General features: G+C 40.7%; 1 protein-coding gene across 5 annotated transcripts in view; it reads right to left on the bottom strand.

The window, feature by feature from the left end:
- Window positions 1-19,611, bottom strand: part of lins1 (lines homolog 1) — a 49,148-nt gene that overhangs the window by 17,156 nt on the left and 12,381 nt on the right. For 4 of the 5 annotated variants that reach the window (XM_073032979.1, XM_073032978.1, XM_073032981.1 and 1 more), the window contains 2 exons: window positions 15,060-15,149; window positions 8,646-8,787 (listed from right to left, as the gene is read on the bottom strand). In XM_073032979.1, the coding sequence (XP_072889080.1) occupies window positions 8,646-8,787; window positions 15,060-15,149 (232 nt within the window). The remainder of the gene's footprint in view (window positions 1-8,645; window positions 8,788-15,059; window positions 15,150-19,611) is intronic. The other variant, XM_073032983.1, reaches the window with a different exon arrangement.

Genomic DNA, 19,611 nt, shown 5'->3' with positions numbered 1-19,611 from the left:
ATATAACGATATTGGCATTACTGGTGCTGTCATAAAAAATGTGTGGCAGCAGGGTATTCAGAAGTCTCACATTCTGGAAGAAACTACTACTCAGCTTAACAGTCACAGTTCTTATACTGTGTACCTCTGCCTGATGGTAGGAGGTCAAAGAGATTGTGGGACAGATGGGAGGGGTCCTTGACAATGCTGAATGCAGTGCTTCTGGTGTATGTGCTGAATGGAGTGGGGGGTGAAGGAGAGACCCTGATGTGAGAACAGGAGCCTCACTTGCCTCAAACACTTCAGGAATCAGAAGAGTTGCTGCTGTGCTATCTTGACTCAAGAGATGGTTTTGAGGGATCAAGTGAGATCATCTATGCTGTGCACTTCCAGAAACTTGGTGCTCCTGACTTTCTCCATGGAGGAGTCATTGATGTGCATTAAGGTGTGATGCGTGATCAGACCGTATCTTCCTGAAGTACACAATCATCACTTTAGTCTTGCCCACGTTGAGGCTCAAGTTGTGTTTCATGTCAACTCATCTTTGTCACTGATAAGACCAAATACTGGTATGCCATCAGTGAACTTAATGATGTGGTTAGAGCTGTGTGTACAGCTGCAGGCTCAGCATGCAAGCCTGGAGGGTGCCAGTGTTCAGCATGATGGAGCTAGAGATGTTGCTGTCAACACGGACTGTCTGAGGTCTCTCCTTCAAGAAGTTTCAGTTACAAAGAGAGGTGCTGAGATCCAACAAGAACAGTTTAACCAACACCTTCTGAGGAATGATCATATTGAATGCCAAACTGAAGTCGATGAACAGCATTTAGAAACAGAGAAAACCTACAGCACAATACAGGCCCTTCGGCCCACAAAGTTGAGCCGAACATGTCCCTACCTTAGAAATTACTAGGCTTACCTATAGCCCTCTATTTTTCTAAGCTCCATGTACCTATCCAAAACTCTCTTAAAAGACCCTATCATATCTGCCTCCACCACTGTTGTCGGCAGCCCATTCCACGCACTCACCACTCTCTGAGTAAAAAACTTAACCCGACATCTCCTCTGTAGCTACGCCCCAGCACCTTAAACCTGTGTCCTCTTGTGGCAACCATTTCAGCCCTGGGAAAAAGCTCTGACTATCCACACGATCAATGCCTCTCATCATCTTATACACTTCTATCAGGTGACCTCTCATCCTCCGTCACTCCAAGCAGAAAAGGCTGAATTGACTCAACCTATTCTCATAAGGCATGCTCCCCAATCCAGGCAACATCCTTATAAATCTCCTCTGCACCCTTTCTATGGCTTCCATATCCTTCCTGTAGTGAGGCGAACGGAACTGAGCACAGTACTCCAAGTGGGGTCTGACCAGGGTCCTATATAGCTGCAACATTACCTCTCGGCTCCTAAATTCAATTCCACGATTGATGAAGGTCAATAAACCATATGCCTTCTTAACCACAGAGTCAACCTGCGCAGCTGCTTTGAGCATCCTATGGACTTGGACCCCAAGATCCCTCTGATCCTCTGCACTGCCAAGAGTCTTACCACTAATACTATATTCTGCCCTCATATTTGACCTACCAAAATGAACCACTTCACAGTTATCTGGGTTGAACTCCATCTGCTATTTCTCAGCCCAGTTTTGCATCCTATCAATGTCCCGCTGTAACCTCTGACAGCCCTCCACACTATCCACAACACCTCCAACCTTTGTGTCATCAGCAAGCTTACTAACCCATCCCTCCACTTCCTCATCCCGGTCATTTATAAAAATCACGAGGAGTAAGGGTCCCAGAACAGATCCCTGAGGCACACCATTGGTGGCCGACCTCCATGCAGAATATGACCCGTCTACAACCACTCTTTGCCTTCTGTGGGCAAGCCAGTTCTGGATCCAAAAAAGCAATGTCCCCTTGGATCCCTTGCCTCCTTACTTTCTCAATAAGCCTTGCATGGGGTACCTTATCAAATGCCTTGCTGAAATCCATATACACTACATCTACTGCTCTTCCTTCATCAATACATTTAGTCAAATCCTCAAAAAATTCAATCAGGCTCATAAGGCACGACCTGCTCTTGACAAAGCCATGCTGACTATTCTTAATCATATTGTACCTCTCCAAATGTTCATAAATCCTGCCTCTCAGGATCTTCTCCATCAACTTACCAACCACTGAGGTAAGACTCACTGGTCTATAATTTCCTGGGCTATCTCTACTCCCTTTCTTGAATAAAGGAACAACATCCGCAACCCTTCAATCCTCCGGAAACTCTCCCATCCCCATTGATGATGCAAAGATCATCACCAGAGGCTCAGCAATCTCCTCCCTCGCCTCCCACATAGCCTGGGGTACATCTCATCCAGTCCCGGCGACTTATCCAATTTGATGCTTTCCAAAATCTCCAGCACATCCCCTTTCTTAATATCTACTTGCTCAAGCTTTTCAGCCTGTTGCAAGTCATCACTACAATCACCAAGATCCTTTTCCATTGTGAATACTGAAGTATTTATTAAGTACCTCTGCTATTTCCTCCGGTTCCATACACACTTTCCCACTGTCACACTTGATAGGTCCTATTCTTTCACGTCTTATCCTCTTGCTCTTCACATACTTGTAGAATGCCTTGGGGTTTTCTTAATCCTACCCGCCAAGGCCTTCTCATGGCCCCTTCTGGCTCTCCTAATTTCCTTATTAAGCTCCTTCCTATTCGCCTTATAATCTTCTAGATCTCTAATACTACCTAGCTCTCTGAACCTAGAAACATAGAAAATAGGTACAGGAGTAGGCCATTCGGCCCTTCGAGCCTCCACCACCATTCAGTATGATCATGGCTGATCATCCAACACAGAACCCTGTACCTGCTTTCTCTCCATACCCCCTGATCCCTTTAGCCACAAGGGCCATATCTAACTTCCTCTTAAATATAGCCAATGAACCGGCCTCAACTGTTTCCTGTGGCAGAGAATTCCACAGATTCACCACTCTCTGTGTGAAGAAGCTTTTCCTCATCTCGGTCCTAAAAGGCTTCCCCTTTATCCTTAAACTGTGACCCCTCGTTCTGGACTTCCCCAACATCGGAAACAATCTTCCTGCATCTAGCCTGTCCAATCCCTTTAGAATTTTATATGTTTCAATAAGATCCCCCCTCAATCTTCTAAATTCCAGTGAGTATAAGCCTAGTTGATCCAGTCTTTCTTCATATGAAAGTCCTGCCATCCCAGGAAACAATCTGGTGAACCTTCTTTGTACTCCCTCTATGGCAAGAATGTCTTTCCTCAGATTAGGGGACCAAAACTGCACACAATACTCTAGGTGCGGTCTCACCAAGGCCTTGTACAACTGCAGTAGAACCTCCCTGCTCCTGTACTCAAATCCTTTTGCTATGAATGCCAACATACCATTTGCCTTTTTCACCGCCTGCTGTACCTGCATGCCCACTTTCAATGACTGGTGTACAATGACACCCAGGTCTCGTTGCATCTCCCCTTTTCCTAATCGGCCACCGTTCAGATAATAATCTGTTTTCCTGTTCTTGCAACCAAAGTGGATAACCTCACATTTATCCACAGTAAATTGCATCTGCCATGAATTTGCCCACTCACCTAACCTATCCAAGTCACCCTGCATCCTCTTACCATCCTCCTCACAGCTAACACCGCCGCCCAGCTTTGTGTCATCCACAAACTTGGAGATGCTGCATTTAATTCCCTCGTCTAAATCATTAATATATATTGTAAACAACTGGGGTCCTAGCACTAAGCCTTGCGGTACCCCACTAGTCACTGCCTGCCATTCCGAAAAGTTCCCGTTTACTCCCACTCTTTGCTTCCTGTCTGCCAACCAATTCTCTATCCACATCAATATCATACCCCCAAAACCGTGTGCTTTAAGTTTGCACACTAATCTCCTGTGTGGGACCTTGTCAAAAGCCTTTTGAAAATCTAAATATACCACATCCACTGGCTCTCCCCTATCCACTCTACTAGTTACATCTTCAAAAAATTCTATAAGATTGTCAGACATGATTTTCCTTTCACAAATCCATGCTGAATTTGTCCGATGATTTCACCTCTTTCCAAATGTGCTATTATCACATCTTTCATAACCGACTCTAGCATTTTCCACACCACCGATGTCAGACTCACCGGTCTATAATTCCCCGGTTTTTCTCTCCCTCCTTTTTTAAAAAGTGGGGTTACATTAGCCACCCTCCAATCCTCAGGAACTAATCCAGAATCTAAGGAGTTTTGTAACCTTTTGTAAGCTTTTCTTTTCTTCTTGACTAGATTTATTATGGTCTTTGTACACCATGGTTCTTGTACCCTACCATAACTTCCCTGTCTGACTGGAACATACCTATGCAGAACTCCACACAAATATCACTTAAACATTTGCCACATTTCTTCTGTACTTTCCCCTGAGAACATCTGTTTCCAGTTTAAGCTTCCAATTTCCTGCCTGATCACCTCATAATTCCCCTTACTCCAATTAAATGCTTTTCTAACTTGTCTGTTCCTATCTCTCTCCAATGCTATTGTAAAGGAGATAGAATTATGATCACTATCTCCAAAATGCTCCCCCACCGAGAGATCTGATACCTGACCAGGTTCATTTCCCAATACCAAATCAAGTACAGCCTCTCTTCTTGTAGGCTTATCTACATGTTGTTTCAAGAAACCTTCCTGAACACACCTAACAAACCCCACCCCATCTAAACCCCTTGCTCTAGGGAGATACCAATCGATATTTGGGAAATTAAAACCTCTCATCATGTCAACTCTGTTATTATTACACCTTTCCAGGATCTGTTTCCCTATCTGCTCCTCGATCTCCCTGTTACTATTGAGCAGCCTGTAAAAAATACCCAGTAAAGTTATTGACCCCTTCCTGTTCCTAACCTCCACCCGCAGAGACTCTGCAGACAATCCCTCCATGACATCCATCTTTTCTGCAGCCCTGACACTATCTCTGATCAACAATGCCACGCCCCCACCTCTTTTGCCTCCCTCCCTGTCCTTTCTGAAACAGAGGAGACACCACTCTCCAGATAGGGCAGAACTGAATAGAGGGCAGAGACTATTTCTTTATCAGTGGACCCATCTGTGCGAAATGCAAACTGATAGGAGTCCAATGAAATAATACTAACTTATTTATAGAGCATGTTTCATACAGATGATGTAGTTCAAAGTGCTTTACAATGGGATAAAGTGCAAATTTGAAAATAAAAGACATAAAGATGATAGTTAAAAGTAAGGTTAAAAAAATAGGTTTTGAGCTGCTGTCAACTGAGTCTGCACCCCTTATAGCTCTTATAGCTTTAGGTATCGTGTTCCACAGTTTAGGAGCGTAGTTCAAAAAGCTGACCTCCCAATTATCCGTTGAGGGAGATTGTTTAAATTTAAGAAACTGGTAGAAGACCAGAGAGCTCAAGCTGTATTATAAAATGAAAGTTATTCTGTGATGTACTCTGGCCCAAGGCCATTGCGGGCTTTAAAAGCAAGTGAAAGAACTTTAAAATCAAATCTAAAAGAAACAGGAAGCCAATGGAGAGTAGCTAGAACAGAAGTGAAATACTCTCTCATCCTGGTTTTAGTTAAATGCCAAGCTAAATCCAGCATTCTGAATTAATTGAAGTTTGTCAATAGATTGCTTTGGAAATCGAGTAAAAAGTGTATTGCAGTAATCTAGTCTATTTGATATAAAAGGTGTGAAATAATTTTTACCATCATTACCTGACAGAAATTGAAGTACCATTTATAGTATTATTTCTTAAGTGTAGAAATGCTGCCCTGGTCACTTTTTTATGTGGGATTTAAAATTCAATGTGTTATAAGGATAACACATTGATAAAGATAATAGTGGGAAGACAGACAGCATTTAATGCAGTTTGTGACCAGCTGCTCAAAGCACTTCATTATTATTGAGGTCAGTGCCACTGGATGATAATTGTTAAGGCAGGTTGCTGTAATGTTAAGTGTATCTGCCCAATCACTTATATATAAATTTTCTAAATTGCCTTGAAGCCTCTTGCATATTTCTCACAACCACACCCAATATCAGGCCATCAGCAAAACTTTTCGTAAATTGGCTTATTATTGTCACAAGTACTGTGATACAGAGAGAAACATTGCCTTGCATGCTATCTGTACAGATCATTTCATCACATCATAACCCAGAGGTAGTGCAAGGTAAAGCAATAACAGAATACAGAATAAAAATGCAACAATTACACAGAAAGTGTAGTGCAGATAGACAATAAAGTGGAAAGTCACAAGGAGGAATACTGACATCAAGAGTCAATCTTATCATACCAGGGCACCGTCATTCAAGTCATAGATAAATCTTGTGAAAAGCAGATTCTTGCAACACCCACAGTTGTTGCCTGTCACCTCACAAAAACAAATCCTTCTCTTTGACCTGTAGTAAAACAACTTTCAATACGTTATCCCCCAATTCTATTAATTTTGCATACTAACAAATCTGATAATTCACCTTAGGCTTGAATATGGCTGTACCTGGTAAATAGCTCACTAGGGAACATAAACACACCTTATCTCCTGCACTCAATTCAATGATTTATGAAGGATATGATTACATGGGAATTATGGGAATTACATGGAAATTAATTACATTGACAGTAATTATTCTTTATTTTGGGATGCAGGGAGTAATTTGCAAAATCAACAAGGGTATAATTTATTACATTGCCATATTTATGTTAAAAAATAATTACTTTGACTCTGGTAGTACTGTATACTGTATCTAGAATAACTGGTTTATTGTGATCCAGTGATTAAGTACAGGCCTACACATTATTCCTAAATGTTGAGCCAATCTGACCTGAAAGAAAGTTTGGTGAGGCTCTTAATTTTATGATTATTATGCCAATTGCAGTATTCCCTGCCGATATTACAGGCATTAAAGATACACCACCAAAAATCTTTTCTGTTGACAGAGCCTGGCTGGTTAGTTTGTAATGCAATTTAACGTGAATGCCGTGACCCTGCAAGTATTGCTGTTAAAAAAAAGATAGATACAGTAGGTTTTGGAATTCAATTATTCAATTCTTATTTTCAGTTCAGTTGAATTTATTTACAATTCAGCTTCAGTAAGATGCATCGTCCTATGGTACATACAGGCACAATTAAATTAACCACGTTGACGGGGAGGACATGATTTGATACATCCCTGCCTGAGTCCACAAGCTACATTGTGAATTTATTCATTGATCTGAAATCTGCTTGCCCTCATTACAGAGGAATATGCATGCAAGACCCCTGCCACTTGGCAGACATGATGATAAAGGCTGGTTACTTCACTCAATGGATTTTGTCATTCATTCTGGTGCTGTATTCAAAGATACACAAGAGGTTTAGAAAGACTGTTTTGCAATTCACCAGGAAATGGTTTTCTCATTGAAAAGTTATTCCGTCAGTCACTGTGCCTCATTGATTTTCTTTTACTAGGGCTGTGTGCTGATTGATTCATAAAATTTTGCTAAACAATTAAATTTCTTTAGTGACATCACTCACAATGAACTTCAACAAAAACTTTATTTTTCATTTATTTAATCATGCATATGTGAAATTTTGTACCCCTATTTTCTCTTGTGACTTTACCTTTTATCCACTCCAACACCACTGATAGAAACATAGAAAACCTACAGCACAATACAGGCCCTTCGGCCAACAATGCTGTGCCAAACATGTACTTACCGGTACTTTAGAAATTACCTAGGGTTACCCACAGCTCTATAAAACCAATCCAGCAGTCTCTTAAAAGACCCTATTGTATCCACCTCCACCACCATCGCCGGCAGCCCATTCCACGCACTCACCACTCTCTGCATAAAAAACTTACCCCTAACATCTCCTCTGTACCTACTTCCAAGCACCTTAAAACTATGCCTTCTCGCATTAGCCATTTCAGCCCTGATAAGGGTTTCATAAATAAAAGTAGGGGCTATAGGTCCGACAATAGTCTTTAGCCAGTCTTCGAATAGTGCTTTCTCAAAATGCGCAATCTCCATTTATTGTAGAGTGGAGCTTTATAAGGGAAATAAACTCATCTTTCCACATAGAGCTTCAGGGGTGGTGCTTGGTTTTTACTGTTCTGAAAAATTAGATATAGTTGATTCGTGATGAAACTCTATCCACCAGACACTCAAGCTCAACTGCAGCGAGGACGCAGGTCTCCTTGGTGGCACTATATCCACCATCTCAACATTCATTCCTTCCACCCACCTCCCCTCGTGCAGGAATGATCTAAAAATGCACTGTAGTTACTCAGCCTCACAACTTCAACAGCAGCTCTCAAATTTGTGAGCTCTACAACAAAGAAAAAATAGTGCACTAAAATGAATGAATGAGAATATCAATTCCCCAGTCCAGTAGATTTCACTATGACAAATACCATCCTAATTTAGAAACACATTGCTTTTTCTTCATTATGCTGGGGGCTGGAACTCCCTCAGTAACAGCACGTGGGAGCACTCTCACCAGAAAGACTTCAGTGGTTCTATGTGACTCAACATCAGCATCCCAAGGACATCTATGGATGCCAATTACACCCAAAAATTATCAATACAGTGAAAATTTAAATATAAAATATACACTATCTACTAGATGTTAATTCTGGATGTTGCCACGAGGATTTACTAACCTGTCTTGTCCTGAGATTTTCCTTTTAAAATTTCTTTGATTACCACTGTAATTGTTTGAAGCCAATGAGCTGATTGTCGACTTCCTTGCTTTTTTGACAGAATGTCCAGGCAGTTGTTCATCCAACTATCAACGGGTAACTTCTAAAAAAAATATTTAAATTAATTCTATCGTTAATAGTAACCAACAAAATATTACCTATTTAGGGAAAGAGTACTTAATAACTAGGATGCATTTTATTGAAGATGTTTGTATTTGTCAACAAATGTCCCTTCCTTGTTGTCGCCTTCAGATCATTTAGCTGGAATCAGACAAGTATCAAATGGACTGAAAGGAATAAATAAACAGAACAATGGACGTCTGGCCTAAAGCCTTTTACAGCTGGAACTTTTTTTTAAATGAAGAACCAATGATGCAACAGAGGTTCTTCAGAATGGAACACTGCACAGCTGCAAGGCCAGACCCATACTTCTCCATCTTAGGTGAAGCTGCAACAATAAAACATGTCATTCTTTTCTGAAGTGATAGTGTTAAGGCATATTCTGGAGTTATGGTATGTAGCAGAATACCTTCAACAACCATTTTTCAAACCTGAATATAGATTGTGGATTGAATTCAAAATGTAGCTCAGAACAGTAAATAACACACCAGAAAACACGCATTTAACTGATATATCTGCAAATGCATGAATGCAATCAACACTCCATTGCAAGAATAGGACGCAGACAGCACAATAATTACCACTCATTTTGGGTGCGTTGATGGGAAGATACAGGCATCTGAAAACTATGTGTAACTCAAAAGAAGAAATATGGGGGCATTGTAACTATAGAATTTGTCCTGTTATCTTTGTATTTTAACATATAAAAATGTGCTCAAATAATGATTTGAGGAGTTTCTGCTTCTGTCTCTGTCACTCTCATGACTCCAAAGGCTGTCATCTTGTATGTGTCCCAAATAAAGACTTTTATAACTTTGATATCTACAAGCTGTGTCTCCCTGGTGACTCTATTCACATTAAACCAACAGCGACCCACCAAACTTAACGGTTAGCCTTGTAATTAGCTTTCACAATTTGATAGACGTCCATTCAGGAAATACAACTGTGCAACAAGGTGATCCGTTTAACTAGCCTGTTGAAACCATTAACAATATTGTAAACTTTTATGGTTACAATATAATAAGTATATTTTCTATAGTGTGATAAATAGCGTATGAGTTTTTAGGCTGTACCATACAACAGACAATGATTTAATCTAGGTGCATTCAATCTGGGTCATTCCTTACACTAGTGGTCACCAACCTTTTTAAGCCCAAGATCCCCTACCTCAGCCTTAGTGAAAGGCAAGATCGACCCTACTAAATCGATCAGTTACACGCATTCGCACCGGGCAGAAAAGACCGGAAGTAAAACCCCGCAACCCAGAAGTAGAAATAATTTATGTCCACCAGGGGTCACCACCCTTTTTTTTGCACCGTGGACCGGTTTAATATTGACAATATTCTTGCGGACCAGCCGACAGGGGGCGGGGCGGGTGTTAAACACGACCGGAATACAGCGATACTCGAAGGAGATTCCTTATGTCCAGTCTATTCCGCAATTTAGTTTACGTGGCTCTCAGCACTTAGCTTCTGACCCGCTTGATCATGTTTTTTCCGCTGAAAAATCTCAGCAGGTTCGTCTTTAAGTGCAGGGTGCTTGGACTCCGGGCACTGAAGCAGTTTTGAGGGCTTCATTGCCTCATTAGACACCCTTCCGCCTGAACTCCAGCCTCCGCTCGCCCGCCCGCTGCCAGACGCCTTGGCCAGGTGCAGCTGGTCATGGGTGGGGTGAGAGGACAAGGTGAGGGCCGGAGGTGCCCGTGCCGGGGCCGCGGTGGTCGCAGTCTGGAGAGAGCAACCGACTGAGAGAGGAGTGCAACAGACGAGTGTCCGCCCCCCTTGTAGGATCTATCGGCCAACAGAAGTTTGTTTCAGCAGATCGCAGCGAGGTAGCTGCTCTGCTACTTAAGAAACCGAGCCCGAATTAGGTCGTCTGCGAATATTTTAGCACCAGGTTCCCCACGAACATTCCGTGTGCTAAACAGGTTTAGAGGCGCCCATCTGTCCGCGCTGCAGGCCATTACTAAGGGCACTTCCCGCCAACCAGTGACCCCTGGCGCGAGGGTATCACTGTGTTTAGGCAACTGGTGACCTCGCATGCATTCAAGTTCAACAAATCATATCGTTTTCTCGCGGCCTGGTGATTGGGGACCACTAAAATACACTGTGTAGTGCATGGCGGGGGAGCTACACGAATGCACACTGGGCAGAAAGAACAGAACTAAAACCCCGCAACCCAGAAACAATCTCTCAACAGTGTTTGTGTGTTTATTTTTCATTTTTTTTCGGGATCTACTGGGATCGTCTCAAAGATCCACCAGTCGATCGCAATCAACGGTTTGGCGACCACTACCTTACACACTGACTTTGTAGCCCAGAAAGATAAAACACAAATTAGACCCACTAGGCATTGCTTCATCAACAGTTGCTTGATTCTAGCACCTTAATGAAGGTAAGCTCATAAAAGTAGAAATATGAAATTTGAGTAGTACAATAAAACTTATGATAATTTGAAACAGAATTCTTTTCAGAAAAGAAGAGCAGGCACTGCTATTGAATAAGTGTATTTGTATGCATGTACAGTACCTGCTGAGAAATGAACAATTCTTATATAATTGTGGTGATCAGTTTCTAAACCACGTGTGCCTGGTATCTGCCTGATGTGTGTGATATTGCAGCTGCTATTTTAATAACAGTCCATTTTTGCATAGATGCCCTACTGCTTTCAAAGCCAATCACTGCCTTTAAGGTTGAAAGCTGGTTCTTGCTACTATCAATATTTTCTATATTAACTATGTACTCTCTGACCATGGCTCCCTGCTCGCTAACACAGTCCCCACATTAAAGCCACTTAGATAAACCTCAAAGCAAGAAGTCTAGAACTGAGCCCTGGATCATTACATGATTTTTAGCCCTATAGACATTAAAATACCCGGCGGCCATTGCTGTTCTGCCAATGTTTAGTCCAACTTGTCATTTTTCCTTGGAATTCACAGCTTTCATTTTTTTAATCTATCTAATAGAACTTGACCAAAATCCTCAGTAAAATCCACATATACCACATCAAATGTTCTAACTTTATCAACACAATATACCTTCTCTCAAAACATACATATTTTGATATAAAGCCAAAATACACAATCAATATGTTGGAGAGTTTGTTCAGGGTGTGAGATGGAGTGACTGGCAGGGGAGGTGGGTAGATAATGGTAAAGGTTTGGGTTTGAGTATAATTATAGAATAATAATGTTGGTAATTCAAAAGACAAATGAACCAGATTTGATCGGGAAGCTTAAGGTAAAGGAATCCTCAGGAGACAGTGATCATAATATGATAGAATTCACCCTGTGGTTTAAGAAGATTTAGCTAAAATCAGATGTATCAGCATTACAGTGGAGTAAAGGGAAATACAGAGGCATGAGAGAGGACCTGGCCAAAGTTGATTGGAAGAGGATACTAGCGGGAATGATGGCAGAACAACAATAGCTGGAGCTTCTGAGATCAATTCAGAAGGTGCAGGATAGGTTCATCCCAAAGCAGAAATAGTATTCTTAAGTGAGGATGCAGCAACTGTGGCTGACAAGGGAAATCAAAGATAACATAAAAACAATTAGTGGGAAGCCAGAGGAAAACTAAATGAAGGCAACTAAAACAAGTCACAAGGAGAGAAAAGATGAAATATGAAAGCAAGCTAGCCAATAAATTTAAAAGATGTACCAAAGCTTTATTCAGATATATAAGGAGTAAAAAAGAGGCGAGAGTGTATATTGGACCACTGGAAAATGACCCTGGAGAGGTTGAGAGACAAAGAAATGGAGGATGAATTCAAGAAGTATTTTGTAACACTCTTCACTGTGGAAGACACCAGCAGTATGCCAGAAATTTGAGAGTGTCAGGGGGCAGAAGTGAGTGTAGTTGCCATTACTAAGGAGAAGGTGCTTGGGAAGCTGTAAGGTCTGAAGGTAGATAGGTCACCTGGACCAGATGGACTACACCCCAGTGTTCTGAAAAAGGTACCTGAAGAGATTGTGGAGGCATTAGTAATCATCTTTCAAGAATTGCTAGGTTCTGGAGGATTGGAACATTTCAAGTGTCACTCCACTCTTTAAGAAAGGAGGGAGGCCAAAGGCAGGAAATTACAGGAGTTATCCTGATTTCAGAGGTTGGTAGGATGTTGGAGTCCACTATTAAGGATGTGTTTTCAAGGTACTTGTAGGCACATGATAAAATAAGCTGAAGTCAGCATGGTTTCCTTAAGGGACAATCTTGCCTGACAAATCTTTGGGAATTCTTTGAGAAAATAACAGGCAGGATGGTCAAAGGAGAGTCAGCAGATGTTTACTTGTATTTTCAAAAGGCCTTTGATAAGGTGCTGCACATGAGGCTGCTAAACAAGGTAAGAGCCTATGGCATACCAGAAAGGATACTAGTATGGACAGATGATTGGCTGGCTGGCTGGAGGAAAAGAGTGGGAATAAAGAAGGCTTTTTCTAGTTGGTAGCTGGTGACTACTGATGTTCTGCAAGGGTCAGTGTTTGGACTGCTTCTTTTCACGTTATATGTCAAACTATAATACTTATCAACTCATACTCTCCTTGAAATGGCTTTGGTGAGATTGCACTTGGAGAATTGTGCGCAATTTTGGGCCCCTAATCTAAAAAAGGAAATGTTGGTATTGGAGAGATCCAGAGGTTGCTCACAAGAATGATCCCCAGAATTAAAGGGTTAACATATGAAGTTGATGGCTCTGGGTCCATACTCACTGGGGTTTAGAAGAATGAGAGGGGAGGATCTCACTAAAACCTATCAAATATTGAGTGGACATGAAGAAGATGTTTTCTGTAGTGGGAGAATCTAGGATCAGAGGGTACAGCCTCAGAAGAAAAGGACATCCCTTTGGAACAGAGATGAGGAGCAATTCTTTGGCCAGAGGGTGGCAAATCAATGGAGTTCTCTGCTACAGATGGCTGTGGAGGCCAAGTCGTTGGGTATATTTAAAGTGGAAGTTATTGACTTCTTGATCTTGGTTCAAGATCATGATTCTTGATTACTAAGGGTATCAAAGGTTAAAGGGAGAAGGCAGGAGAATGGGGTTGAGAGGGATGATAAATCGGCCATGATGGAATTACAGAACAGACTTATGGACCAAATGGCCTAATTCTGCTTCTATGTCTTATGGCTAATGAGTCTACCATCGGCCACATGGCGTTATAAATATTTGAACTATAATGACAGGACTGATCTAGTTTTCTTGAAAATACTAATGGAGGACTTAAGGTCAACTCACCAGGAGGCTTTGCACCTAGGGATATCAGTACAAATCACCTACTCTATGATAACATCATGTAGTGAGGAGACAGACTGATCACATCCAAGATATCAGTGTTGTTGAAAGTGAGGATGAAAGATCCTGGCTACAGGAATATGTCAATGGACTTGTTAGGTGGGAAAATAAGTGGCAAATGGAAGTTAGTCTGGTGAGAACTGAGGCAGTGCATATTTGGAGATTCCTGGAGCTAGCAGAGCAGGTCAATAGATTGGTTAAGAAGCCATTAAACCTATTTGGCTGAGGTATATAATATAAGAACAAGGACATTTAGCTAATGCTATATAAAACATTAGTTAGACTGGAATAAGAATACTAAAAATACCAAGCATATTTCTGCTAAAGCAACTTATAAAGGTAGGGCTGGAAATGTTTGATTACAAGGAGAAACCATCTAATTTGCAATTATTATTTTGCAACAGAGGAGTCTGGAGATATAGTTTATTGAATGAAATGCCTAGACAGGTCAAAGAGCAATGGCCTATTTTCTTTAGCTGAGTGACAAGGTAACAAGATATAAACTAATTAGATGTATTAAAAGAAAGGTAAGAAGATACTTAGTCAAAGAGTGGTCAGGATCTGAATATTTTGCCCAAAAGGCTTGTGAAGCAGAAGTCCTAACTACATTGTAAAAATTCCCTGGATGAGCACTTGATAAACTGTAACTGCAAGGCTTTGCGCCAAGAGACAGAATGGGCTGAATGACCTCCTTCTGAGCCAAAATTTTCTATGAATTTATTATTCTAAACATTTCAAACAATAATGTGCTCATTCTGGTTGCCTTGCAGTATTCAGTTTTCAAAATCTTAACCATGACAACTTGAGGACTAAACTTAAAAGACTCTCCTTTGCAAGAGGAAACTGAGTGTGTCAAGGCTGTGAGTATTTCAACTAGAGTACTACTACACAATTCTACTTAAAGCAACACCACATCAACCATATCTTGTGGTAAAATGCTTTGCCAATATAAGCTTTATTTATACTCACCGTAAAAAGAATCTGAACCAGAATTAAAGATGCAACACATTTCATTGCCATATGAGACAACAACTTATCCTGGCAGTCAAACAAGAGAGCCTAGGGAAAGAATGCATCATGTATAATGTAAAATGTTCAGAGTACAACAACTAATAAAAATAACATTATGCAAATATTGAATTCAGACTCTTTCTATATCATTCTGACATTTTGTTTTGTTCTGATTATATGCATAATTAATTATGTAATGAATACTCGACCTTTAAGGGATAACTTTTCCATTCAATTCTCTCTCATCTCCCTGATTTTTATTTGGACCTAATCTTCTTGTAAGAATTTAGATTTATAAGAAGGAGTTTAAGAGAATAAGTCTCAGGCATCTGGTAGTGAGGGCATGGGTATGGAAAAACAATGGTGTAACACCATGCAGTACCCTAGGTTTTAATACTTGTGACCTTTTCCGAATCCTTCTCAATAACTTTTTGTTCATGTAGAGAGGAGCGGAGTTAATGACAAATAATGATTTTAACCGATAAAACATGGCAGCGAATTTTTTCATGTTTAGTTACTAAGAGATTGGGAGGCTCACATTACATATGTTACTCGGAGTCTGTTACTGTATACGTTAACCGTTATTAATGTAATCCCGGTCTCTTTGTACCGTTATCATTGTTATGTTTATCTACTCGAAACTTAATAAAAAAGATTGAGAAAGATTTTGGTACTTGTGAATTATGATGACTGCTTTAAGGAGATTTTAGCACAATGTTAACTCTGCTTAAAGTTACAATGACTAGAATCAGAATCAGGTTTAATATCACTGGCATATGCCAAGAAATATGTTATCTTGCTGCAGCAGTACATTGCAATACATAATAAAAAGTAAATTACAATAAGAAATATACACTGTATATATGTGTGTGTGTGTGTGTATATATATAAAATAATATAAAATTAATAATGTAAAAGTGTAAAAGAGAGCAAAAAAAGGAAATAGTGAGGTAGTGTACATGGGTTCATAGTCCATTCAGAAATCTGATGGTGGTGGGGAAAAACATTGTGAGTTTTCAGGCTCCTGTAGCTTCTCCTTGATGGTAACAATGAGAAGAGGGCATTGACTGGGTGTTGGGGGTCCTTAATGACAGATGCTGCCTTTTTGTGGCATCATCTTTTGTAAGTGTCCTTAATGCTGGGGAGACTAGTCCCCACTTCCTGCAGTTTTTTCCAATCCTGTGTAATAGACCCTCCATACCAGACAGTGAAGCAACTAGTTAGAATACTTTCCACAGAACATCTATAGAAATTTGTGTGAGTCTTTGGTGGTATAATAAGGCTCCACCATTTCCTAATGAAATGTAGCTGCTGTGGTGCCTTCTTTGTAATTGCATCAATACAAACCCTTTCCACTGCTGATACCTCAATGAGGACTGGTGTGGGTTCCCTTGACTTCTTTAAGCCTGCAAACAAATCCTTGGTCTTACTGACGTTGAGTGCAAGGTTGTCATTTCGACACCACTCAACCAGCTGTGACCGACAAGAGACCTCTGGAGGCCATCACTAGCTTTAACTTTCATTCTTTGAGTGGCATGAAACCTGCTAGTCTTCTCAAAATATTTTCACTGAGGGAGTATCACCATGTACGTAATACATATGCATAGAAGTACAGAACTGCTAGTCTATCCAAGCTTCATTTCATCTGCTTCAATTCTAGACAGGTTGGCATTTCATATTCTGGACATTAAAAAATGGCCAAACTACAAGTTACAAAGATGAAAATCAAAAAATTTGTTACGATATTCTGAAGAAATGTCTTTCACTTGAAACATTAGCTCGGTTTTATTTCTCACAGATGCATTCTGAACTTGCTGATTATTTCCAGCACTTCTTGCTTCTAATTTAGAATAACAAAATTTTATCCTTTAGTAAGTTCTCTGGTATTAGAATGGCCACACTTCGTGTTTCTGGTGGCATAGAGCTTTCTAACAGCAGTGATTTTTTCTATTATAACTTATTAAAAGATTTGGATTTAAATTTCAAATGCATATTTGCATGAGAGGAATCAAGTTTAGAATTTTTGAGTCTTAAGCAAATTAGAAACCAATTTAGAAAGTGAGCTTCAGTCCAAGGGGTGGTTGTACTATGGTTGTTAACTGCCAATACTTGAAGAGACTTTCGCTCTTTAAAGTTAATTATGTAGTGTTTGCTGACAAAGCATTTCTAATGCATGGTGGAAGAGAGAAAAGAATGTTATAGAAGAGGAGTGTCACAAAGAGGACAAGAACAGCAAAATGTTTACAGGAACGAAGAGGAGGAAATGCTGGGAAGAAGGGCAAAGAGTCAGAGTTACACAGGATAGAAAGAGGCCCTTAGGCCCAACTTGTCAATGCCAAGCAGGAGCTGCACATTGCCCCAAGGGTGACTTGCAAGCTAGCGGAGGGAAGGAGCGCTTTTGGTACAGTGCATCTCCACCCCGCCACCCAACCTATATGTATTAGTTTTAAACTCCGCTCTGTTGGAAGAAAACATATTTGTGACCATTCACCTGTCTATGCCTCTCATGATTTTATATACCTTGGGGGGGGGGGGGGTGCAGGAAGGGTGAGATGCAGTAAATTAGAGTAAGGGTACCAGGAAGGGCTAGTGGCTGAAAAGGAACCTATAGGAATTGTAAGATTGCAAAAAGGTTAAAAAAAACCCTGCAACCAAGGAATTAAACAGGGAACATAGAATAGCACGATATAGATACCAGCCCTTCAGCCTACAATATTGTGCCAAACCAGCTAAACGGGAATAAAAAAAACCCAAAAATCCCTCGTACCTACACAATTTCCACGTCCCTCCATCTTCTTCACATTCATGTGCCTATCTAAACGTCTCTTAAAAGCCTCTAATGTATTTCTGTCTACCACCACACCAGGCAGCACATTCCAGGCATCCACCACTCTCTGAGTAAAAACATTTCTCCTCACTTTCCCTTTGAACCTACCTCCTCTCACCTTCAATGCAAGCCCTTTAGTATTAGACATTTCTATCCTGGAGAAAAGATACTCCCTGTCCACTCTATCTACACATGCATCTCATAATCTTATTAAACCTCTATCGGATCTCTCCTCAGCCTCTTCAAAGAAAACAATCCAAGTTTGTCCAGCCTCTCATTATAGCACATGCCCTCTAAACCTGGCAGCATCCTGGTAAACCTCTTCTGCACCCTCTCCAAAGCCTCAACATCCTTCCTATAGTGGAGCGATCAGAACTGTATGTAATAGTCCAGATGCGGCCTAACTAGAGTTCTATAACGTTGTAACATAACTTTTTGACTTCTGAACTCAATGGGAAAGACAAGAGATATGGGGCTGTGACAGATTTTATACATTAAAGACAATATAACAAACTTTTCATAGTGCTCTCAGGATTCCCTGAATACACTTCAAAAAAAAAATCAGTGTTCCAGAAGTGTGGCTTTTGTTGTACTGTAGTATTATAGAAACTACAAACAACAATGTTATAATCATGAGATAATTTGTTTTAGTAATAGTGATGGAGTAATCAATGGTGTTCAGGACACTGCCAGAATTCTCTGCTCTTCACTGGAGTAATGCCATGGGATCTTTGATATCCACTTAAGAAAGCAGTAAGTAGTCTAATATCTTATTAATGCTTTGAAATCTCAAGAGAAAGACACACTTCTGACATTGCAGAGTTTGAATTAATGTAGGGTGCTGATTTGGATGAATGTAGGGCAGCAGTCACATTTTTGTTGGAAGTAAATCGTGTTTCATTTTAAAAAAATATTCTGCAGAAATACAGTGCGGAACAGGTCCTTCCAGCCCAATGAGCCACACCATCCAGCAACCCACCTATTTAACCCTAGCCCAATCATAGGACCAATGAACTTCCTAACTGGTACGTCTTTGGATTGTGGGAGGAAACCGGAGCACTTGGAGGAAACACACACGGTCATGGCGAGAATGTGCAAACTCCTTACAGACAGCACCTGAACTGAACCCCAAACATTGACACCCCAAACTGTAATAGCGCCGCTTTAATTGCGACACCCTTTTTAAAGATGTAATGGAGAATATTCATGAAGGAAATGCAGAAGTTGCTTACATAGATTTTCAGAAGGTACTTGATGAAGTTCCACTCAAGGCATTAATAAATAGAGGGCTGTGGATTAAGCAGGATTTGAGCTTTTAACTCTGAAATGAAGGGCACTACCACTGAGTCACAGATGAGTCAAGAGTACAATGGGGCTTCTTCGGTGATGCTCAGGGCACAAATTGCTACAAGATAAATGTGGTGCAGTCAGGGAACCTCACTATCATCCATGGCTACAAATAAACCTGTGGGTTTGAAATGGGTGCTTCTAGCAGCTCTATTCTCTCTAACAATAGCATCTCTTTCCAAGGAGTTCAATATTTTTCCAGAGGGAGCAAGTGCTACAGGTAGAAAACTATAATGGAGCATTGAATTTAGATGATCAGCCATTATCTACTGAATCGTGGAGCTGGCTCGAATGCCTACTCCTGATCCTATTTTCTGTTTCGTCTTGGAATGAGGT

The sequence above is a fragment of the Hemitrygon akajei genome, chromosome 30, assembly GCF_048418815.1.
Source record: "Hemitrygon akajei chromosome 30, sHemAka1.3, whole genome shotgun sequence".
NCBI classification, from domain to species: domain Eukaryota; kingdom Metazoa; phylum Chordata; class Chondrichthyes; order Myliobatiformes; family Dasyatidae; genus Hemitrygon; species Hemitrygon akajei.
This window is presented reverse-complemented; position numbering and strand designations above follow the sequence as displayed.